The 26,306-nt window shown below is 41.6% G+C and overlaps 1 protein-coding gene across 1 annotated transcript in view; it reads left to right on the forward strand.

Annotated features, from left to right (window-relative positions):
• Positions 1-26,306, forward strand: part of LOC127587347 (collagen alpha-3(VI) chain-like) — a 179,681-nt gene that overhangs the window by 46,612 nt on the left and 106,763 nt on the right. Inside the window, 5 exon segments of the mRNA XM_052008828.1 lie at positions 5,479-6,075; positions 7,883-8,479; positions 10,830-11,426; positions 17,150-17,746; positions 25,612-26,208. Of these exon segments, the coding sequence (XP_051864788.1) occupies positions 5,479-6,075; positions 7,883-8,479; positions 10,830-11,426; positions 17,150-17,746; positions 25,612-26,208 (2,985 nt within the window).

The raw sequence follows: 26,306 nt of genomic DNA on the forward strand, positions 1-26,306 counted from the left end.
GAGAAAATGTTACTTTTTCTTCTTGGAAGAATTAAACAAAGATATTATTTTCATATTGTACATCAACCAATAAATAATTAAAAAAATGAAATGTGGGAAGTGCAACCTCACAGTTAGCAATTAGTTTAGGATTTTTTGAAGTATCTCTTGAGCTTAAGGGAATAAGGAAGGCAGTTAATGGAATCATGGAAATAAAACTTTGGATAAAGCTGGAATAGCAAGAACAAGGAAGTTAAGGTCTGAATTATGGCAGTCTGGAACTTGGAGATGTAGATGCCTCTTCTTGAAGTCATAAAACAATCCATCCACACTATCTGAAGTTATGGAACAAGAGGAAAAAACAAACTAAGATGGGATGGAAAATAAGCTCATAAGAGTGATCGTTCAAAATCACTCAAGGATCCTTGTCAAATGTAGGCACAACCTCTTGCTTTATCCTCCCTCCAGACTCATCAAACCAAGATCTTCCATTGACCCTTTACCAAATAAGCCACAGAGCCACCCCAACAAGTCTGACAAGCTAATGCACTTGTTTTCAGATTGTGTAATAGAGTTGCATGAAAGCTGTAAAATGTAATTTTGGAGATGGTATATCAAGGGTAGGACTGAATTTAGACTGTGCAGGAGGAGAACTGAATTTCCTTTTGGCCCCGTTCTTTCCAATTAAAATCCCACCTAATGTAAGCAACAAACAGTTTGCTAGAGGAACTCAGTGGGTCAAGCAGTATCTCTGAGGGGCGAGGAATCATCGATGCTTTCGGTGAAAACCCTGCATCAGAACTTGTTTAGCAAGACCAAGCACAGACAATTCCTCTCCCTTCACAGATGCCACTTGACCTGCTGAGTTCCTCCAGCAGATTGTTTGCTGCTTCAGATTCCAGCACCTGCAGTCTTTTGTGTCTCCCACCCAACATACCCTGGTGTATGCCAAATGCAAGGTGAGAGTGCCCACGTCATTAAGACATGTATCCTGGCAAAGCCTTTTTCTCTAAATTTAGATTGAAAGAATGGGAGCAACTATGGGATTTCAACATATTGTCCTCTAGCTACTAACAAAGGGGTCTTCTGGCTTCTGCAAACTGAAAGGTTTTGCTGTAGGTCATGGGTGTAGTAATTGGTGATGAGGATAATTTGCTGCTGTTACCATAGTGCTCAAAGAACAAGTAGCTATGGAAGGTCCTGGTACTTGCCAAGACCATCCCAAATCAATGGAGTATCCTGATACAAGCTTTAAGACATGCTTTCAGCAAACCTGTCTGTCCAGCCATCTCACAGCAGTACCTGAAAAAATGGGAATCAGGAGAACTGAGACATTTTCTCCAGCCTCATTGATAGGCTGGTGCTGGGCCTGTGCTTATTCAGTCGCACCCAATTTGAGGACTTGTGGAAAGAGAGTAGTAGGGCATAAGAACACAAGAAACAGGTGCAGGAGTCGGCCACTCAGCCCCTCAACCCTGCTCTCTTTTTCAATAATGGCAGGATTGATCTGATCTTGGCATTAACCCCATTTTTTTTTCAAGATATCTTTATTAGTCACATGTCCTTTGAAGCACAGAGTGAAATGCATCTTTTGCATAGAGTGTTTTGGGGGCAGCCTGCAAGTGTCGCCACGCTTCTGGCGCCAACATAGCATGCCGACAACTTCCTAACCTGTATGTCTTTGGAATGTGGGAGGAAACCGGAGCACCCAGAGGAAACCCACACACGTGGGGAGCATGTAAAAACACCTTACAGACAGTGGCCGGAATTGAATGTGGGTGGCTGGCGCTGTATTAATGTTATGCTAACCACTACGCTTATTTGATCCCCAAAACCCTTCACTTCCAGCAGCGCAAAATGACTCCTGTATAGCCTAAAAGAGTAACTTAGGAAGAGAGTTAATGGGAACATAATTTTGGACAAAGGTGAAATAGAAAGAGAAAGGTTTGAATGGAATTTGGGAATATCGCTGCCCTCTCTTGATGACTCATCAAAACCGTTCAACCACACGAAGGTTATGTATGAACATAATCTTGTATCAGTGTCAGATCAAGGGGCGCTGATGAAGATGAGCTTTATCGTATTTCAGTGCCTCTCTTCCGCCCCCCTCAGTTAGGTACAATTTTTTCCAGATATTGTACAGGATATGGGAAGTTGAATAGTCTGGCCAACTTTGTCCGCCAGCAGAATAACTTCACTGCACATGGCCTAAGTCTCCCTTAAAATCTCAAACATCAATAAAGTCCCTCCTTAGTCATTTAATTTCCAGGAAATTCAACACTACCATACCATAATCTTACTGGGTGATTCCTGTCTCTTTACAAATGACTTATCGACCTTGCCTAGAGTGTAGCATAAGCTCACCAGAATAACACTTGGACTCCAAACAATAGATTAAAAAGAGAGAGTTTGCAAACTAATGTTGCATTTCTTGGAATTTTGAAGACTGAGGGATGATCTGTTGATGTTTTCAAAATATTAAGGGGAACTGTTAAAGAGAGACTATTTCCTCTGGTGGAAGGGTCTCAGGCCCAGGGGTCATGTGTTTAAAAATTAAAGCCAGTCATTCAGAAAGTGAATGAAAATCAAAAAACCGCAGATGCTGGATATCTGAAATAAAAAGAAAAAATACTAGAAAACCTCAGCAGGATAGGCAGCATCTGTGGAAAGTGAAACCCAGTTAACTTTATGGGTTGAAGAATCTTCAGAAAGTGATGCTGGAAAGCGCTCAAATGCCCAAAGGCAGTAGAGAATGCAGATTCTCTGCTGCAAAGGGCACTTGATGCCAATCACTCATGTTAAACAAAAGATTGATAGATAACGTTAACCAAAGTGGCACAACGAGTACAAATTGAGAGACTCAAGTTCATTTCTGGCCTCTGGTGCTGCCTGTGCAGAATTTGTACAATCTCACTTTGATCAGGTGGGTTTCCCCCAGGTGCTTTGGCTTCCACCTTACAAAGCCATGTGGGTTTGCAGGTCGATTGGCTTCTATAAGTGCTCCGAGAGTAAAGGTGAGCGATTAAAATCTGGGAGAGAATTGATGGGAATGTAGGGAGAATAAAATGGGTTTTGTAGAGGGTTAGTGTAATTCTGTTCTTGATGGTTAAAGATTTGGGGCCAAAAGTGCCTGTTTCCATGTTGTCTGATTCTGTGAATCTATGACTCTAAAGCAGTTAAGGGATGATGTGGAGAAAGCTGGCTTCTGCAGTAAAGGTACAGATCTGTCATTGAATGGTGGAACAGGCTAGGGACAAAGTAACCTCTTCTTCTCTGTAACTACTTTAATGTCTGTTTAGGAACAGATATAGCATGTCCTGTGAACATCCTTCCATGCCATTGTTGCAGAAGAGGAAAAATGTAAGCATAGGATGATTTGAGGAGCATGTTGAGAGTGGATCCCACCAACTTTTCCCCAACTTGTTTATTATCCCTGTACCCACCATCACCACCTCCCCCCACCCCCACCCCCACCCCCTGCCACCACCATCAAAAGAATATGTGGCTCACAGAATTCATTTGAGAATACTAATGAGATGTATGCAAGAAAGCATTTCACCAGGGAGTCACCAAGAGTGCTCTCACATCAGTTGCATAAAAACTGCAATTAAGTTCATTTTTTAGCCCTACTTTCTCTTGGCTATGAAAATGATGAGCAGAGCGGCTGGGCTCCTGTACTGGCTGCTCTGCTCATCATTTTGGGTAGTTCATACCGTTTAATATCACAAGACAGTGCCAAGATAGTCACCCAGTCATATGACATTTTTCTGGCTTTTTCCAAAGCACCAGAATGGACTTGATAGGACCAATGTCAAGGCTTTGACAGGAGCATTCACTCATTCCGCTTGCACACTGTTCCAGCAAATAACCTTTGTGAATTGGTTTCTTGCCACGAGAAACAGCATTCCTTTCCTTCTTCTCTATTTGACCATGGAGGCTTGCAAGTGATCTTTAAAATAATGCTAGCATTATGTATTTCTGTGTGCCCATTCTCTGTTCCCAGCTGCTCCCAGGTTGGGCATAAAACAAGTCACGTAACATGCTGCTGTAGTGAGGTTTGGGCAATCAGCTAGTTTCCCTCGCTTCACATCACCATGCCACTGACGCACAGGAAGACCAGAATGGAATGGCAGTACCTAGACTCCAGTGACTGAAAGAGTGTCCTAACCAGCTGAGGCCATGGAGTTGTTGCCATCCCTTCTATTGCTTAAGTCCCACCAGCAGTAGCTATGCTATTCACTTATTTAAGCCATTGTTGCAAAGGGCTGGGATTTACATAACAACAGAAAATAAAAGCAGGAGTAGACTTTGAGCCTGCTCTTCCATTCAATGTGATCATGACTGATCATTCATATTTGAAGATCTTTTTCCAGCTTTCTACCCATATGCCTTGAACTCTGTAGCTCTGCGAACAATACACATCTCCTCCTTGAAAATATTTAATGATTTGGCTTCAATTGCTTTCTGTGGTCGAGAACTTTGCAGGTTATTCTCCTTTCCATTGCAAAATAGAACTAATAGCTGCTAGTGAGCTTTTATTACACCAATCAAAATATTTTTAAAGGTGAGAAGGGGAAGTTTTTTTTACATAGAGAGCGGTAGGTGCCTGGAATGGACTGCTAGGGGTAGTGGTGGAACAGATATGGTCGTGGCACTTAAGAGGCTTTTAGGTACGCACATGATTGTGCAGGAAATGGAGGGATATGGATCATGTGCAGGCAGAAGGGACTTAGTTTAATTTGGCATCATGTTCAGCACAGATATGGGCTGAAGGGCCTGTTCCTGTGCTGTACTATTCTATGTTTTGTATTCAAATCCTTACTGAAGAATTCCTGTTCAAGGGAAGGGTAACACTAGTCTAAAACTTAAGATTGTTAAAGCGATCATTCTTAAAGAACCTGTTAGAAACAATGTGCCATATACTGTATATATAGGGAGACTCACTGTGATGAAGTGGTGTGAAAATTTAAGTTAATTTGACAAAGCAGGAATGCTGGAATGAAATTACACTGCAGACGGACAGAGGTAGCTTTCATATTCATTTGAATATGCTCTATTTGATTGAATTGGGAATGGAGTTCTATCAAAAAGTACTCTCCATTGCATTTAGAATTAACAGTGGAATTGTCAAGCTGTAGATGACACACAAGCACATAGATGACACTGGAATGAGGGCCACCAATAAGTTAAACGAGCATTCTCAAATGTTTACTTAAATTTTTAATGGACCCTTTTTGAGAAAAATTATAGTGACAAGACCATGTGAGTGATTGATAGGCAAAACTAAGCTTCAGTAGTCCCATGAATCACGCCAGTATTTTATTGATATTTATTCTGTTCTTATTTTCAGGTTTATGATCTCCTAATTTAGTAAAATACTTGCACATTATTTTTCAATGGAACTATAAGAAATAGAGTTCAGATGTGAAAAATTGGAATATAATTCTGCAACTTTTACAGACAACAGTAATCAGAAATATTTTCTTCCGTTTCCAACAGATGCTGTTAAGAGGGATGTTGTGTTCCTCATTGATGGATCAGAAAACGTCAGACCTGCTTTCTCCGCAATCCAAAAATTCATCTCCAGTGTGGTTGACAGTCTTGACATTGGAAGTGACAAAGTCCGAGTTGCTTTAGTTCAGTACAGCGAAGATCCCAACGTCAACTTCTACCTAAACAGCTACTCAACGAAAAGGGATCTGATGGACGTGGTAAATAATCTTAGGCAAATAGGAGGACGAAGAACCAACACTGGCAAAGCACTAGACTATGTCAAACAGAACATCTTCACTAGATCTGCTGGGAGCAGGGTGGAGGAAGGCGTACCCCAGTTCTTGATCCTCCTCACTGCCAGCAGGTCGACTGATGATGTAGGTCAGGCAGCCCTGGCACTGAAAGAGGCTGGGGTAGCACCTTTCACCATCAGTTCAGGAGACGCAGATGAAAGTGAATTGCAGCAGATTTCACTGTCCCCTGATTATATTTTCAAGGTGACTGATCTACGGAATGTGGAAACACTGCAGCAAAGTCTGGAGTCGCCATTGACACGACTGAACAAAGATCAGATCATTCAAATCACGACAACGGTGATCAGAGGTAGGAGTGCCGTTTCTAGTTTAAAGGAAAAATATTTTGGACCACAGATTATAAAGAAATAAAAACAAAAATTGCTGGGAAACACTCAGCAGGTCACGCAGCATTTATAGAAAGAGAAATAGAGTTAACGTCTCGGGTCTGAAACCCTTTGTCAGAACCTTAACTGGTCCTCTTTCCACAGATGCTGTCTGACCTGTTGAGTATTTACAACGTTTTCTGTTTTTATTTCAGATTTCCTGCATCTGCAATTTTTTTTGATTTTCACAGAATTCAAAGCTATTGTCAACTCAAACGTTGAATTATTTTGCATTATTAATGTGTTAGAATGATAGAAATTGGTGTTAGTGTTTTCCATGACATTGTACAGGGTACATTTATCACAGCTGTACTTCTCTTTGAATGGTTAGTTGTTAATCTGTCGAATATCAAAACCTTTTAGCCAGATGTTCATGCTAAACCCATAATCTGTACATCCATTAACAGTCCAAGTGATACAGAACATCTTATTGTTTCTGATGTGATCCTTACCACTAGTAACTTTTTCTTTACCAAAGCCCTGGGCTCAGAGTGCAAGCCGTTCCCAGGGTCTGTGGAGCTTTGAGACACTGTGCCACTCTGTAACCTGATGGCACTTTAAATCCCTCATGAAGAGAGGAAAAATGTTAACACACAATTAATTATTCAGTTTATGGTACAATAACAATAATGATTTTGGGTCAGGTTGCCTGCCTTAAGTACTCCCCAGTGGCATCAGTTATATCCTGAAAGCCTCAGGTATTGTGAGCCTGGCATTGAGAAGCTGGATATGTCAATAGAAATACAAATGTCTCAGAAGTTACTGAAGGACAGTATCTTGCTAATCTCTCTCATTATTATATCTAAATAACCTCCCAATACAGTATCTCCAATGTGGTCAGTCATTTATAAAAAATTCCTCATGAAGAGTGATTAATTATGACACTATTGCTTCAGGTGCAAATTTGGAGTATGTTGACTTATTGTTAGTTCTTATTCAATGCCAATTGTAATTGTTTGGTGAGTGGTTTAAAAAAAGTTTTATCACCTTTCAAATAATTCTCAGTCATTAGCATTATTGCCAGTTAATTAGAATGGATCAAGGATGAAGTACATGTAGGATGGGACAATGATGGAAAACAATTCATTTTCTTGTCAATTGCCATATGCTATGTACAATATGCCTGCATTGTGCTTTAATGCTACTGTCAAGAGAAAGAGAGAGAAAAGTGCATTTATATAGTGCCTGTCACAAACTCTGGATGTGCTGAAGTAGTTTGCAGTTAATTGAATATCTTACATTGAATATCACTGATGTTGTAATTGTATTCTAAACTTCCAAAGATCACTTGGTCTGAAGGCAATAGTTTTTTTTGTGCAAATTCCCCTGCCCGATACTTCATTTGGTTTTACAGTGAGAAAATGTTATAGCCTTTTTATGAACAAGAAGGACCCAATATGGCATTATGATAACAATCAGATTGTTTGTTTTTATGTTGACTGAGGAATAAGTATTGACTAAGCCGTTAAGGATAATTTCCTTCCAGAATGATGTGGTGGGATCTTCTGCATCCTCCTGTAGAACACACAGGGCCTCAGTTTAATATCACACTTTGTCTATGCAGCACTCTCTCAATATGGCACTGAATTGTCAGCCTAGACTTTTGTGATCAACTCTCAGGAATGGGTGTTGATTTATTCCAAAGAGATAACACAGAGGCAATGGGCCAAATGATTTCCATCAATGCTTTAAACAATTTATTTTTTACTATGTACTATCCATTACCTACAGATGCTGTTAAGAGGGATGTTGTGTTCCTCGTTGATGGATCAGAAAATGTCAGATCTGCCTTCTCCTCGATTCAAAAATTCATCTCCAGAGTGGTCGACAATCTTGACATTGGAAGTGACAAAGTCCGAGTTGCTTTGGTTCAGTACAGCGAAGATCCCAACGTCAACTTCTACCTAAACAGCTACACAACAAAAAGGGATCTCAATGACGTGGTAAATAATCTCAGGCAAATAGGAGGGCGAAGAGCCAACACTGGCAAGGCACTGGACTATGTCAAACAGAACATCTTCACCAGATCTGCTGGGAGCAGGGTGGAGGAAGGTGTACCCCAGTTCTTGATCCTCCTCACTGCCAGTAGGTCAGCCGATGATGTAGGTCAGGCAGCCCTGGCACTGAAAGAGGCCGGGGTAGCACCTTTCACCATCAGTTCAGGAGACGCAGATGAAAGTGAACTGCAGCAGATTTCATTGTCCCCTAGTTATATTTTCAAGGTGACTGATCTACGGAATGTGGAAACACTGCAGCAAAACCTGGAATTACCATTGACACGACTGAACAAAGATCAGATAATTCGAATCAGGACACTCGTCCTTGAAGGTAAAAATCTTATTCCGAGTTAAAAGAAGACAAATTGCAAACATTTATAATGGTGCATTGTTAATTTGTTATAATAATAATTAATGATGTAAATTCATCCCTTGGTATGCTTGGCCTTGCCTGTGGAAGTGTTAAACAGCCTTATCTGAGCGATGCCTCTACCTTTATTGGGTTGTCTTGAATCTGTTGAATATCTAAACCCTAGAGCCAGTTTAAAAAATTATAGGTCGATATGTTTTTACTATTTAACATTCCGTTCACCAATGCCGTGTAACTCAAAGTCAAAGTCGAGTTTATGGTCATATACACAAGTACGTGTATGCACAGGTGCAATGAAAAACTTGCAGCAGCATCACAGGCACATAGCATCAGATAAGCAGCATTCACATTTATTTATTGCTGTAGGTAATTTTTTTTTTAACCAAAAGCAATGGTGGAAACTAAGTCCAATAGTAGAGGCTACACTCAAGGTTTGAAGGTAGGGGAAGTGATGCTTTATACAACCTGTGAAGGGAGGAGGAAGGAACAACAATGGGATGCAATTAATTAGTCAATTTGAGGTGCCGTGAAAAAAAATGAGTTGGTCTGAATGTCTACATCCTGATTCTTGACTACATGAAGGGGAAGTTGGCCAAGGGTGGGATATTTGAGGCAAAGCAGCAACATGAAAGTAGCAGTATCTAAAATGTTCTCATTTATGTTTGTTGTTTATTTGTCAGAATACTAATCAAATATATAGTGGTGTAAAATTTTCCCACACTCCTGACTCGTGCTTTGTAGTTGGTGGAAAGGCTAGTGAGTAGGGAATGCATCTGGTATTCTGAGAAGCAACTAAAAATCACTCTTTCATTTCTGATTTCTATCCGCTTCTCTTTATTATAACCTTGCTTTTCTTCATTGCTGTGATATTATTTAGTTAGGCCATCCTCATCAGGAAACAGATTCCTGGGCTGGCAGGACTGGTGTAATGGAAGAGATTGGGTCAATTTTATAACCACCATTGTTTAGAAGATTCAATTGGGATCTCATAGAAACCTACAAAATCCTAACAGGACTGGGAGGTTAGATGCAGGAAGGACGTTCCTGAGACAGGGTAGTCCAGAACCAGGGGCACAGGACAAAGAATAAGGCATGAGCCATTAAAGAATGAGATGATGCAAAATATTTTCTCTCAGACCATGATGAACCCGTGGAATTCTCTACCACAGAAAACAGTTGTAGCCAAATTATTAAATAATCAAGGAGGGGTTAGATATTGTTCGTAGGGCTACAGGGATCAAGGGATATGGGAAGAATTCTGGGATAGAATACCGAGTTTGAATGATCAGCATCATTGTATTGCATAGCAGGGCTGGCTAGATAGGCTTAATGGCCTACTCCTCCTGCTTTCTATGTTTGCACGATACATCCTCCCATCCTCCACAGCACTGACCATCATCATCGAGATCAGCAAATGTAGACATCGTCTCTGCTTCATTGAGTTATAACTGCACACTTCCTCCTAGTTGACACAGATCAAGTTTAACATGAACAATCTGTTACTGATGGGAAATAAACACTGTTTTCAATTTTATCAGTTATTCTCAGGCTAAAATATATAGATATATAGAGGTTCAACCCAAAATGTCAACAATGCCTTTCATCCCACAGATGCTGCTCGACCCACTGTGTTCCTCCAGCAGATGCTTCCTTCAGATTCCAGCATCTGCAGTCTCTTGTGTCTCTAAGATATATCTCCACCATGCTGTCACGGTCCTCCATTTCCCTTGTTTTATTTTCTCTCTCAAATGCTTCATCCTGATGCCAGACTCCTTGCCTGATTAACCTCTGCATGGCCTGAGATCCAATTTGCCCCTCTTGAACAGGTCCCACTTGCCATAAAATTGTCCTGAATACTTGAAGAATCTAAAGGCTGCACTTCTGCACTGTCTCATCAACCATAGAATAACCTCTCATGCGCAATTTTTTTCTAAATTCACTAGTATATGATAGGTCACTATAATTAGGAAAGTGACTGGAGGAACTCAAGCTTCTGTATCATTGAGACATTGAGTTACCCATGGACTATAAGTTCTGAGTGCTGTCCTTCAATCTCAAAAGCCTCTGTGATTACCTCTAGTGAGCAGCAACGCAGCATTTCACATGAGACGGAATTGAGCAGGACATCATTGCAGTGCGATTGCCTAGTCAGGAGCCAAAACTGGAAAGTACAAAGATAATAATCTAATAAGACGTATCTAATTCAAATAGCAAAAATTGTTTCGGCTTTGGGTGGGTTCATGAACACTGCTTTACATATCCAGCCAATAGTTGGGTAATAAATATAAATCTGTTCCTGCATTTCTTGCAGATGCTGTTAAGAGAGATGTTGTATTCCTCATTGATGGATCAGAAAACATCAGACCTGCATTCCAATCAATTCAAAGATTCCTCTCCAGAATGGTTGACGATCTTGATGTCGGAAGTGACCGAGTCCGTGTTAGTTTGGTTCAGTACAGCGAAGATCCCAGCGTCAACTTCTACCTAAACAGCTACTCCACTAAAGAGGATGTGAAACGAGCAATAAATAATATGGGGCCAAAAGGAGGGCGAAGAGCCAACACTGGTAAAGCACTGGACTTTGTCAAGCAGAACGTCTTCACCAGATCTGCTGGGAGCAGGGTGGAGGAAGGTGTACCCCAGTTCTTGATCCTCCTCACTGCCAGCAGGTCAGCCGATGACATTGGTCGGGCAGCCCTGGATCTGAAAGAGGCTGGGGTAGCACCTTTCGCCATCGGTTCAGGAGACACAGATGACAGTGAACTGGCGCAGATTTCACTGTCCCCTAATTATATTTTCAAGGTGCCTGATCTACGGAATGTGGAAACCCTGCAGCAACGTCTGGGCTCCCCACTGACAACACTGAATAGGGATCAGATAGTTCAAATCCGAAGAACGGTTCTTGGAGGTAAGAGTATCATTTCCAGTTTTGAAGAAGACATATCACGTAGGATTATAATGCTGAATTATTAATTTGCTAGAATCATAATCTAATATATAGTAAGTGTAAGTTTTTCGATTAGTGTGTGTGGCTTTTTATGGTAAAGCTCTGAGCACTTATACCAGTTCTCTTAGATCTGTAGAATATCCAGCCACAGCCATTTAAGTAGTGATTAGATTGAATCTTGAGTACCATTTCAAATTCCACACAGCAATGAAGTGCACCTTAATTTACTGCTGCTGGTTAGCATTCTTTTAAAAGACGAACTGCAATGGTGCAAATCTAAGGCTAGTATTGCAGACCATCCTCAAGATTAAAAAGAAGAGGAGGTGATGCTTTAATGTTTTCTTGAAGAGAGGAAGAGGGAACAACATCAGGAAGCAATCTGTTTGTCAGTTTAAATTCTGTGGGAAAAGTGAGTTGGCCTGAATGTTTACATCCTGACCTTTGACTTCTAATTCATCAGGATAGATGAAGGAGAAATTTGGCATTGGAAGGGATATTTGGGGTTATAGTAGCAACAAGAGAGGAAGATTCAGAGGAGAAGTGAGTAAAATATTCGCAGTGCAATAAAAAAATGTGGAGAGGGAGTTAGACCCAGAGTCTCAGCTGGTCCTCTAGATATTAGCTCAGAAATTCATCATAGTGCATATAGCTGGACACAGTATCATCTGATATCCCGTCATAATGTTCCTTTTAATTTGCCATTTAGTAGAGGAGAAAGTGAGGGAGTAGAAAGTCTGTGAAAGATAAGGGGAAGCTTCTTCTGCTCTCCTGCCATAACGTCGCACACTTCTTATCTCTGCTGTATTCTCGGGAAAGCTGTCAATGGCAGAGCAGTAGCATTGCTGAGGATGTTCTGAACGTACAAAATACTGGAAACACTCAGCAGCTCACACTGAATCTGTGTAAAGGGAAGCAGAGTTACTGTTTGAGGTTGAAGACCCGATTGATTAATGAAAAATACAACGATTTGTTATCCTCTGGCTTCACTCCCATATCAAAGGAGGTTTGGATGGTCAGTGCATGAACCTCCACATTTTCCACCCTTATTTCCCCAGATGACCTTGGATGCAACCCAACCAGGCTGGATATCTTTACTTTGAGGACTGCCACCCTTCTAAGTACCTCTTTGATCTATTTTCATGCCAACCCTTATTGTCATTGCCTCCTCTTTTAGTGCGGCACTGTCATCATCCCCTTGGCTGGTGAACCAGATGCAAAGTGATTATCTGGTAATTCTGCCTCCACAATATGATCTTCTTGATCCCTAATCAGCTCACCTTTTTATATATTTGACTAGTTTCTTTTCTTTTAAAACTTGACAAATATACTTGGAATGTTTTTTGTTAGCCACTGATAATTCTCCTGTCCCTTGTATTCCCCTTGTTGCATCCTGCTGAATTTTTTACATTGATTGCAGTTCTCTACTGTATTATCACCTTATAAATGTGTAATACCTTTCCTGTTTGGTTTTAATCATTAAATTATTCATTAAGAATATTCATGTTTGATTTTTTTTCCTCGTCAGTTGAACTAATACCAGACATAATGATAATGTCACTCGTCCTTCTCAAATGAGCCATATTTTGTTCCTCAGAACTCTGTTTTTGTTGAAATGAAACACATTGAGCTGGAAAGTTCTGTTGTATGCATGTCAGCAATTTATCCGCAAATCCATTTTCCTATGTCCTTCAAAGCATTTTCTGTCTGTAGCATGCACCAGCATTACAGTAACAATTAATGAACAATTGTCCTTTAATTCTAAGTATCTTGAGCTTGAGCCTTAGCGAACATCAACCTTTTCTTATGTACTAATAATATTTTGGATTAATGTGGCCACACCACATCCTCCTTCACTTGTCGTACCTGAATATATTCAGTTAATAATCAGACTTGAATTGTACAATAACAAGTCTATTAGGTGACCCAGCAGCTAGTGGGACACCAAGAAGCAGCATTCGAGGACCTTGGAGGAGCCCTCCAACTCTATCCCAGTATCTGATGAGGGTCGGAAGTTTGAGGTATTGCTGAACCTTCATAATTTCCTCCCTCAGTTTTATCAACTTTGGATTCATCGCTTCTGGCTCGTTGCCACGTGCTAACTTCTAAATCTCATAATTGTATCTGTTTTTATCTGGCACAATTTTGGTCTTTACAGCCTCTTTTTTTAAATGCTACTACCCAGGCAATATTCCTTTGTTATTCTTGAATTTTAATTCAATCCACTTTCCTTAGAACCTTCAACTATTTGATCCAAATCTGAGTCCTTTAATTTTTTGTTTATTCAATACTGCTCCCAGATTCTAATTTCCTCTCCTTTCCTATCTTTCTCAATACATCGAGGCCCAAAACAGAAAGTAACAACAGGATGAAATATATAAACTGGAACCGCACAGCATTTCAGGCAACATCTGCAAAGTGAACCTGTTTGCCTCCTTTGCTAGATGGTAAATATCTGGAGAGTGAAGATGATTTCATTCTCAAGTTTAGCAAATTACTCTCTCTTAGAGGGCAAGTAGGAGAGGAAAGGACAGTCATAGATTCATAGAGTCAGGGAGTAGTACAGCATACAAACAGGTCCTTTGGCCCACTGTATCTATACCAACTATGCTCCCTAACTATGCTATTCCCACTGGCCAGCATTTATCCCATATCCTTCCATGCCCTTCTCATTCAGGTACCTGTCCAGATGCTTCTTAAATGTTATTCCTCTTCCTGCCTCCACCACCCCTTCTGGCAGTTCATTCCAGATATCAACTACACTTTGTGTGAAAATTTTACCTGTCAGATTCCCTTTAAACCTCCTCCCTCACATCTTAAATCTGTTGTCATGATGCCATGTGCGAAATTACTAATCATGCCACCAACATCCCTATGCTGGGAAACAGATGCTGACAAACTACCCGATCTATGCCTCTCATAATTTCATATATCTCAATCATGTCACCTCCCAGCCTCCTTTGCTTCAGGGAAAACAGACCAGCCAATCCAATTTTTGCTTGTAGGTCAATTCCTCCAATCCAATCAACACCCCAGGGAATCTTTTCTGCACCTTTTTCAGTTTAACCATACTTTTCCTGTACAGTGGCAACCAGAATTATACACACCATTCCCAGTGTGGCCTAACCAATGTTCCTTCAGGGAACCAACTCTCTCCCAAGCTTCCTTTTATTTTTAATATAGTTATAGAACTTCCTCCAGATGCTCCTTTGCCTTATCTGCCAGGAATATCTCATGGTCCCTTCTTACCCTCATAATTTCCTCCTTAAGTGTCCTACTACATCCTTTATACCCCTCTCAAGGGACTCACCTCATCTCAGCTGTCTATATCTTTTTTCCTGACCATACCCGCAATATGCCTCATCAACCAAGGTTCCCTATCCTGCCACTCCAACAGGAACATGTTGGCCCTGATTTATTTGGACCTCACTTTTGAAAGCCTCCCACTTGCCAGATGTCCTTTACTCTGCTAATATCCTCTCCCAATCAACTTTTGCAAGTTTCTGTCTGATGCCATTGAAATGAGCTTTCTCCCTGTTTTGGACTTTAACTTGTAAACCTGTCCTGTCTTTTTCTGTGAGTATCTTAAAACTAATAGAATTACAGAACATTGAACTACACAGCACAGGAACAGGCCCTTCTGCCCATGAAGACTGGCCAAACATGATGCCAATTTAAACTGCACGTCTTCCTGCACATGGTCCATACCCCTCAATTCCTTGCCTGTTTATGTGCCTGTCTAACTACCTCACAAACATTGCTATCATACCTGCTACCACCACCTCCACTGGCAGCATGTTCCAGGCATCTTTCACTCTCTGTGTAAGAAAATTTACCAGACAAATCTACATTAAACTTCCCGTCTCTCAAAATAAAGCCATGCATTCTGATATTTGACATTTTGACCCTGGAAAAAAGACTGTCTCACCTGTCTCTGCCTCTCATAATTTTATATACTTTAATCAGGTCGCCCCTCAGCCTTCAAAGCTCCAGAGAAAACAATCCACTTTGTCCAACCTCCCCTCGTAGCTAATTCACCCTAGTCCAGGCAACATCCCGGTTAACCTCTTCTGCACCATATCCAAAGCCTCCACATCTTTCCCGTGATGCAGCAAACAGAACTGCACACAATACGCCAAATGTGGCCGGACCAAAGTTTTATGCAGTTTCAATAAATTGTGTTCACTGATCTCAAAGTACTCCACTACTGTCAGATCAACCACTTGCCGAAACTCATTTAAGAAGAGGAGGTCAAGGTTAGCCACTTCTCTTGTGGGGCAATTTACATATTTGTCAGAAAGCAATCTTGCACATGCTTAACAAATTCTGAGCCATCTAATCCCTTAGCACTAGGGCAGCCCCAGTCAATATTAGTGTAATTACAGAAGAAAAGTTCTGTGATGGGATAGGTCAAGAATGATAAAGCGATGTAAGGAATGAAATTGGAAGTCAGAAGGAGTAGTAACGTGACAAAATGAAGATCCAGGTCTGGAGAAGGCATAGAAGTGAGTAGCAATTATTGTTAACATGGAATAAATAGGAACAGTCCGCACTCTTGAGTTTGGTGTTGAGTCAGGCTGGCTGTTATGTGCACGATTGATAAATGTCATGCTATTTGTTGAGCTTGCAGTGAACTTTGTTCAAAGAATACAGAAGGCTTCTTTTCTGCCTCTATCCTCGTTCAAAACTGTTTCAAATCATTTTATGGTTTTTTTGAAAGGTATTGAAAGAGAAATAAAAAAGGCTGGAAAATTTGAGGAGATCATAAAAGATCTCTGAGGAAATGTAGAGAGTTACCATCAGAAGTCAATGTCTTTTCATGAAAGCATTTAATCTTAATTTGAGCTCACCCTGCCCAACCATTTCCATCCCTCCACCCACAGCACATCAGCCCCTGCATCCTCTGCAATTTGATCTGGGTCTCCATTATTACGTGAATCCCTCAGATGTGCCTGTAGCTCACCAACCTTTTTCCTCTATTTCTCTCCATTGGTACTGCCTGATCTACTGTTCTTCTGTCTCCAGTATTCTCTGAACTTGCATCAGAGTTCTTGCTTTTGTGCCTTTGCTCTTTTGTTTGAAATCAGATATGTACTTCGTACCCTTCTCAAAATTTCTTTAGCAAAATTACTTCTGCTATCTCCTAGCCTCAGGTAGCAGTTTGCAGCTATGGGTCACTTGTGTTTACCACACCATTTTTTGCACAAAATACAGTTTGGATTGATGAAAATTTGCCCTCTGTCTGATACTTTTAAAATTATTTTCTCCATTATTGTTCCTTTATCTCAGTCCTTTCATTTACTGCGCTTTTTTTTCCTCACAAATGCTTCATTTTGGTACCTGTCTCCTCCCAATCTAGTTTAATCCCTTACCTCACAGTGTTACTTAACCATTGCATAAGAACACTGGTTTGAGTCCTGCTCAGGTCTAACTTGGTCCATCCTATTTGAAATTGACCTCAGTACACCGAATCTGAAGGCTGCATTCCTTCATTGTGTCTGAGGTTGCGCAGGAGAGGAAATCAGGGGACAACACTGGAAAGTACAGAGGAAGATAATAACCTAACAAGACAAATGTAATTCGAAGAGCAATGATAATTTGGGCTTTGGGTGGTTTCACGAACACTGCTTTATTTACCCAGCAATGTTGGGGTATAAAACATCAATCTGTTCCTGCATTTCTTGCAGATGCTGTTAAGAGGGATGTTGTATTCCTCATTGATGGATCAGAAAACATCAGACCTGCATTCCAATCAATTCAAAGATTCCTCTCCAGAATGGTTGACAATCTTGACGTCGGAAGTGACCGAGTCCGTGTTTGTTTGGTTCAGTACAGTGAAGATCCCAACGTCAACTTCTACCTAAACAGCTACTCCACTAAAGAGGATGTGAAACGAGCAATAAATAATATGGGGCCAAAAGGAGGGCGAAGAGCCAACACTGGTAAAGCACTGGACTTTGTCAAGCAGAACGTCTTCACCAGATCTGCTGGGAGCAGGGTGGAGGAAGGTGTACCCCAGTTTTTGATCCTCCTCACTGCCAGCAGGTCAGCCGATGACGTTGGTCGGGCAGCCCTGGATCTGAAGGAGGCCGGGGTAGCACCTTTCGCCATCGGTTCAGGAGACACAGATGACAGTGAACTGGCGCAGATTTCACTGTCCCCTAGTTATATTTTCAAGGTGCCTGATCTACGGAATGTGGAAACCCTGCAGCAACGTTTGGGCTCCCCACTGACAACACTGAATAGGGATGAGATAGTTCAAATCAGAACAAAAGTTCTTGGAGGTAAGAATATCATTTCCAGTTTAAAGAAGACATATCACATAGGATTATAATGCTGAATTATTAATTTGCTAGAATCATAATCTAATATATTGTAAGTATATTTTTTCCATTAATGTGTGTGGCTTTGTATTGTGAAGCTCTAAGCACTTATATCAGTTCTCTTAGATCTGTAGAAGATCCAGTCTACAGCCATTTAAGTAGTGATTAGATTGAATGTTGAGTACCATTTCAAATTCCACACAGCAATAAAGTGCACCTTAATTTACTGCTGGTTAGCAAATTTTTTTTAAAACCAAATGCAATGGTGGATATCTAAGGCTAATATTGCAGACTGTCCTCGAGATTAAAATGAAGAAGAGGTGATGCTCTAATTTCTCTTAAAGAGAGGAAGACGGAACAATATCAGGAAGCAATCTGTTTGTCAGTTTAAATTCTGTGGGGAAAGTGAGTTGGTCTGAATGTTTACATTCTGATCTGTGACTTCTAGTTCATCAGAAAAGGTGAAGGAAAAATTTGGCATTAGATGGGATATTTGGGGTTATAGTAGCAAGAGGAGAGGAAGTTTCAGAGGAGGAGTGAGTAAAATATTCACAGTGCAATAAAAAACGTGAAGTTGGGGAGAGGGAGTTAGACCCAGAGTCTCAGCTGGTCCTCTAGATTATAGCTCAGAAATTCATCATCGTGCATATAGCTGGACTCACTAACACCTGATATCCCATCATAATGTTCCATTTTAATTTGCTTGTCAGTAAAGAAGAGGAGAAAGTGAGGCAGTAGAAAATCTGTGAAAGATAAGGGGAAGCTTCTTCTGCTCTCCTGCCATAACTTTGCACACTTATCTCTGCTGCACACTTGGGAAAGCTGTCAATAGCAGAGCAGGGGCATCGCTGAGGATTTCCTGAAATTGTATGAAATGCTGGAGACACTCAGCAGCTCACACTGAATCTGTGGAAAGGTTGAAGACCCGATTGATTAATGAAAAATACAACGATTTGTTATCCTCTGGCATTACTCCCATATCTAAGGAGGTTTGAATGGCTAGTGCATGAGCCTCTACATTTTCCACCTTCATTTCCCCAGGTGACGCTGGATGCAACCTAATCAGGCTGAATATCTTTTTTACTTTGAGGACTGCCACCTTCCTGAGTACCTCTTTAATCTATTTTCATGCCAACCCTAATTGCCATTGTCTCCTCTATTTTCATATCTTCTCCTATCTTTCTCGATACATCGAGGCCCAAAACAGAAAGTAACAACAGGGTGAAATATATAAACTGGAACCACACAGCAGGTCAGGCAACATCTGCAAAGTGAATCTGTTTGCCTCCTTTGCTAAATAGTAGATATTTGGAGGGTGAAGATGATTTCATTCTCAGCTTAGGAAATTCCTCTCTCTTAAGGGGCAAGTAGGAGATGAAAGAACAGTCATAGATTCATAGAGTCAGGGAGTAGTACAGCATACAAACAGGTCCTTTGGCCCACTCTATCTATACCAACCATGAGGCCTAACTATGCTACTCCCACTGGCCTGCATTAATTGATGATATATCTTTGGTCACATGTACATCGAAACACACAATGAAATGCACCTTTTGCGTAGAGTGTTCTTCCATGCCCTGCTCATTCAGGCACCTGTCCAGATGCTTCTTAAATGTTTTTTTTCCTGCCTCCACCACCCCTCTGGTAGTTTATTTCCAGATATCAAATACAGTTTGTGTGAAAAATGTACCCGTCAGATTCCCTTTAAACCCCTTCCCTCTCATCTTAAACCTATTTTGATGTCATCTGCAAAATTACTGATCATGCCACCAATATCCCTACGCTGGGAAAAAGATGCTGACAAACTACCCAATCTATGCCTCTCATAATTTTATATACCTCTATCATGTCACCTCGCAGCATCCTTTGCTTCAGGGAAAACAGACTAGCCAATCCAGTCTTGGAAGTCAATCCCTCCAATCCCGGCAACACCCTGTTCCTGTAGTGTAGCAAGTAGAATTGCACACACTATTCCAAGTGTAGTCTAACCTATGTTCCTTCAGGGAACCTACTCTCCCTCTAGCTTCTTTTCTATTTTTAATATGGTAATAGGACCTCCTGTAGGTGCTCCTTGACGTTATCTGCCAGAGATATCTCATGTCCCCTTCTTGCCATCCAGACTTCCTTCTTAGGTGCACTACTACTACATCCCTTGTACCCCTTTCCAGGTACTCATTTCATCCCAGCTGTCTATATCTATTTTCCTGACCAAACCCTCAATACGCCTCATCAACCAGGGTTCCCTAATCCTGCCACTCCAACAGGAACATGTTGGCCCTGATTTATTTGGACCTCACTTTTGAAAGCCTCCCACTTGCCAGATGTCCCTTACTCTGCTAATATCCTCTCCCAATCAACTTTTGCAAGTTTCTGTCTGATGCCATTGAAATGAGCTTTCCTCCCGTTTTGGACTTTAACTTGTAAACCTGTCCTGTCTTCTTCTGTGAGTATCTTGAAACTAATAGAATTACAGAACATTGAACTGTACAGCCCAGGAACAGGCCCTTCTGCCCATGAAGACTGGCCAAACATGATGCCAATTTAAACTGCACGCCTTCCTGCATGTGGTCCATACCTCTCAATTCCTTGCCCATTTATGTGCCTGTCTAACTACCTTATAAACATTGAACATAGAACACTACAGCACAGTACAGGCCCTTCGGCCCACAACGTTGTGCCAACATTTTATTGTGGTCTAAGATCTATCTTAACCTTCCCTCCCACATAGCCCCTATTTTTCTATCATTCATGTGGCTATCTAACAGTCTCTTAAATGTCCCTAATGTATCTGCCCCCACAACCTCTGCCGGCAGTGCGTTCTACCCACCCACCACTCTCTGTGCAAAAAAAAAAACTTAACCCTGATATCCCCCTTATACCTTCCTCCAATCACCTTAAAATTATGTCCCCTTGTGTTAGCCATTGTCACACTGGGAAAAAGTTTCTGACTGTCCACTCAATCTATTCCTCTTATCATCTTGTACACCTCTATCAAGTCACCTCTCATCCTCCTTTTCTCCAAAGAGAAAAGCACAAGCTTGCTGAACCTATCCTCATAAGACATGCTCTCCAATCCAGGCAACATCCTGGTAAATCTCCTCTGCACCCTCTCTAAAGCTTCCACATCCTTTCTATAATGAGGCAACCAGAACTGAACACAATACTCCAAGTGTGGTCTGACGAGAGTTCTGTAGAGCTGCAACATCACCTCACGGCTTTTGAACTCAATACCCCAACAAATGAAGGCCAACACTCCATACGCCTTCTTAACAACCCTATTGACCTGCCTGGCATCCTTGAGGGATCTATAGACATGTACCCCAAGATCCCTCTGTTCCTCCACACTGCTGAGAGTCCTGCCATTAACCTTGTATTCTGCCTTCAAATTCAATCTCCCGAAGTGTATCACTTCACACTTCTCTGGGTTGAACTCCATCTGCCAGCCCAGCTCTGCATTCTATCAATATCCTGTTGTAATCTACAGCAACCTTCTACACTATCCACAACAACACCAGCCTTTGTATCATCAGCAAACTTACTAACCCACCCTTCCACATCCTCATCCAAGTCATTTATAAAAATCACAGAGTAGGGGTCCCAGAACAGATCCCTGCGGAACACCACTGGTCACCGACCTCCATGCAGAATACGCTCCATCTACTAGCATCCTTTGTCTTCTATGGGCAAGCCAATTCCGAATCCACACAGCCAACTTTCCCTGGATCCCATGCCTCCTGACTTTCTGAATAAGCCTTCCATGAGGAACCTTATCAAACGCCTTACTAAAATCCATGTACACCACATCTACTGCTCTACCTTCATCAATGTGCTTTGTCACATCCTCAAAGAATTCAATCATGCTCGTGAGGCATGGCCTGCCCCTCACAAAGCCATATTGACTGTCCCTAATCAGCCTATGCTTCTCTAAATGCCCATAAATCCTCTCTCTAAGAATCTTCTCCAGAAATTCGCTGACCACTGAAGTCAGACTCACTGGTCTGTAATTCTGAGGGTTATCCCTACTTCCTTTCTTAAACAAAGGAACAACATTTGCCACCCTTCAATCATCCGGCACTATTCCTGTGGCCAGTGAGGACGCAAAGATCGTCGCCAAGGGCGCAGCAATCTCTTCCCTCGCTTTCTGTAATAACCTTAGGTATATCACGTCCAGCCCCGGTGACTTATCTATCCTAATGTTTTTCAATAGTTCCAGCACATCCTACTTCCTCACATCAACATGCCCGAGCATATCAGTCTGTCGTACGCCATCCTCACAAATGTCAAAGGATCTCCCTACCTCTTCCGACTCCAGGCACATGTTTCTTCTTTTATCCATGATTGGTCCTACCCTCACTCTGGTCATCCTCTTATTCTCCACATACATGTAGAATGCCTTGGGATTTTCCTTGATCCTACTCACCAAGGACTTCTCATGCCCCCTTCTAGTTCTCCTAAGTCCATTCTCAAGCTCCCTCCTGGCTCCTTGTAACTCTTGAGAGCCCTGTCTGATCCATGCTTTATAAACCTTAGGTAAGCTTCTTTCTTCATCTTGACAAGATATTCTACATCTCGTGTCAACCATGGTTCCTTCAATCTACCATCCTTACCCTACATCAATGGGACAAACCTATCCAGAGCCCCATGCAAGTATTCCTTAAACAACCTCCACATTTCCGCTGTGCACTTCCTCAAGAATATCTGTTCCTAATTTATGCTCCCAATTTCCTGCCTAATAGCATCATAATTCCCCCTCCCCCAGTTAAATACTTCCTCATATCATTTGTTCCTATCCCTCTCCAAGGCTATGGTAAAGGTCAGGGAGTTATGGTCACTATCTCCAAAATGCTATCTATTGTCCTTCCACCACCTCCACTGGCAGTGCGTTCCAGGCATCTTTCACTCTCTGTGTAAGAAAATTTATCAGATAAATCTACATTAAACTTTCCCCCTCTCAGTTTAAAGCCACGCATTCTAGTATTTGACATTTTGATCCTGGATAAAAGACTCTGTCTCACCTGTCTCTGCCTCTCATAATTTTATTTACTTTAAACAGGTCGCCCCGCAGCCTCCAAAGCTCCAGAGAAAACAATCCAAGTTTGTCCAACCTCCACTTGTAACTAATACACCCTAATCCAGGCATCATCCTGGCGAATCTCTTCTGCACCATCTCCAGAGCATCCACATCTTTCCTGTAATGCGACAACCAGAACTGCACACAATACAACAAATGTGGGCGGAACAAACTGTTATACAGTTCTAAATTGCGCAGTTGAATGTTTATATGGTTTTATACAGTGCTCCACTACTGTCACATCAACCACTTGCCCAAACTCATTTCTTAAGAGGAGGACAAGCTTAGCCCCTTCACTTGTGAGGCCGTTTACATATTGATTCAAAAAACAATCTTGGACATGCTCAACAAATTCTGACCCATCTAATCCCTTAGCACCAAGACATTCCCAGCCAAAATCAGTAAAAAATACAGAAGAAAAATTCTGTGATGGGGTAGTTTGGGAATGATAAAGCAATGAAAGGAATGAAATTGGAAGGCAGAAAGAGTAGTAATGTGACAAAAGGAAGATCCAGGTCTGGAGGAGGCATCGAAGTGAGTTGTACTTATTGTTAACATGGAATAATTGGGAACAGTCTGAACTCTTGAACTTAGTGTAGAGTCAGGCTGGCTGTTATTAATGGTATTAAAAGAGAAATAAAAAAGGATGGAAAATTTCAGCAGATTATCAAACATCTCTCAGGAGAGGTGGAGAGTTACTATCAGAAGCCAGTGACTTTTCATGAAAGCATGTAATCTTAATTTGAGTTCACCCTGCCCAACCATTTCCATCCCTCCCCAGAGTTCTTTATTTTCTGCTATTGTAATATTCTTTGAAGTCAGATATGTAGATCGTACCCTTCTCAACATTTCTTTAGCAAAGTTATTTCTGCTACATCATAGCCTCATGTAGCTGTTTGTGGCTATGGGTCACGTGTTTACCATACCATTTTTTGCACAAAATACAGTTTGGATTGATGAAAATTTGCCCTGTCAGATGTCTGACACTTTTAAAATATATTCTCCATTATTATTCCTGTATTTCAGTCCTTTCATTCATTTACTCTGTTTTTTTTCTCTCAAATGCTTCATTTTGGTACCCATCTCCTGCTGACCTGGTTTAATCCCTTGCCTCAACATGTTACTTAACCAGTGCATGAGAACACTGGTTTGAGTCCTGCTCAGGTCCAACTTAATCCATCCTATCTGAAATTGACTTCACGACACAGGGTCTGGAGGCTGCATTCCTGCACTGTGTCTGAGGCTACACAGGAGAGGCAGTCAGGGAACAACATTGGAAAAAATGTCTTGTCAAGAGGAAGAAAGAAGTTAACCTAACTAAGGTTGAGAAAGCAAGGATCAGAGACAGCTCTGGAAAGTTACAAGGTAGCCAGGAGGGAGCTTAAGAATGGACTTCGGAGAGCTGGAAGGGGGCATGAGAAGGCCTTGGCGAGTAAGCTTAAGGAAAATGCTCAAGGCGTTCTACATGTATGTGAAGAATAGGAGGATGACTAGAATGAGGGCAGGACCTATCAGGGATAAAAGAGGAAACATGTACCTGTAGTCGGAAGAGGCAGGGGAGGTCCTTAATGAATACTTTGCTTCAGTATTCACCAGTGAGAGGGACCTTGACACTTGTGAGGATGGAGTACAAAAGGCTTCTACACTAGAACATGTCCATGTTAAGAAAATGGATGTGCTGGAACTTTTGAAAAACATTAGCATAGATAAGTTACTGGGTCCGGATGGGATATATCCAAGATATTATGGGAAGTGAGGAAAGAGATTGCTGCGCCTTTGGTGACAATCTTTGCATCCTCCCTGGCCACAGGAGTAGTGCCAGATGGGTGTAGGGTGGCAAATGTTGTTCCTTTGTTCAAGAAAGGGAGTAGGGATAACGCTGGAAATTACAGACCGGTGAGTCTTACTTAAGTGATGGGCGAATTAGTGGAGAAGATTCTTAGAGTGAGGATTTATGGGCATTTGGAGAAGCATAGGCTGATTAAGGACAGTCAGTATGGCTTTGTGAGGGGCAGGTCATGCCTCATGAGCCTGATTGAATTCTTTGAGGATGTGACAAAGCGCATTGATGAAGGTAGAGCAGTGGATGTGGTGTACATGGATTTTAGTAAGGCATTTAATAAGATTTGTCATGGAAGGCTCATTCAGAAAGTCAGGAGGCATGCAATCCAGGGAAAAGTGTCTGTGTGGATTAGAATTGGCTCACTCGTAGAACACAGGTTGTATGTAGATGGAGTGTATTCTGCATGGAGGTCAGTGATCCATGATGTTCCACAGGGATCTGTTCTGGGACTACTATTTTTTGTGATTTTTATAAATGACTTGGATGAAGATGTGGAAGGGTGGGTTAGTAAGTTTGCAGATGACTCGAAGGTTGGTGGTGTTGTGGATAGTGTAGAAGGTTGCTGTAGGTTACAACAGGACAGATGCAGAGCTGGGCTGAGAAGTGGCAGATGGAGTTCAACCCAGAGTGTGAAGTGATTCACTTTGGGAGATTGAACTTGAAGGCAGAAGACAAGGTTAATGGCAGGACTCTTAGCAGTATGGAGGAACAGAGGGATTTTGGGGTCCACGTCCATAGATCCCTCAAGGTTGCCACGCAGGTCGATAGGATTGTTAAGAAGTCATATGGAATGTTGGCCTTCATTAGTTGGAGTAATGATATTTTGGGCTTTGGGTGGTTTCACGAACACTGCTTTATTTACCCAGCAATGTTGGGGTATAAAACATCAATCTGTTCCTGTATTTCTTGCAGATGCTGTTAAGAGGGATGTTGTATTCCTCATTGATGGATCAGAAAACATCAGACCTGCATTCCAATCAATTCAAAGATTCCTCTCCAGAATGGTTGACAATCTTGACGTCGGAAGTGACCGAGTCCGTGTTGGTTTGGTTCAGTACAGTGAAGATCCCAACGTCAACTTCTACCTAAACAGCTACTCCACTAAAGAGGATGTGAAACGAGCAATAAATAATGTGGGGCCAAAAGGAGGGCGAAGAGCCAACACTGGTAAAGCACTGGACTTTGTCAAGCAGAACGTCTTCACCAGATCTGCTGGGAGCAGGGTGGAGGAAGGTGTACCCCAGTTCTTGATCCTCCTCACTGCCAGCAGGTCAGCCGATGACGTTGGTCAGGCAGCCCTGGGTCTGAAAGAGGCCGGGGTAGCACCTTTCGCCATCGGTTCAGGAGACACAGATGACAGTGAACTGGTGCAGATTTCACTGTCCCCTAATTATATTTTCAAGGTGCCTGATCTACGGAATGTGGAAACCTTGCAGCAACGTTTGGGCTCCCCACTGACAACACTGAATAGAGATCAGATAGTTCAAATCCGAAGAATAGTTCTTGGAGGTAAGAATATCATTTCCAGTTTAAAGAAGACATATCACATAGGATTATAATGCTGAATTATTAATTTGCTAGAATCATAATCTAATATATAGTAAGTG

Source organism: Pristis pectinata, chromosome 1 (genome assembly GCF_009764475.1).
Source record: "Pristis pectinata isolate sPriPec2 chromosome 1, sPriPec2.1.pri, whole genome shotgun sequence".
Classification (NCBI taxonomy): Eukaryota; Metazoa; Chordata; class Chondrichthyes; order Rhinopristiformes; family Pristidae; genus Pristis; species Pristis pectinata.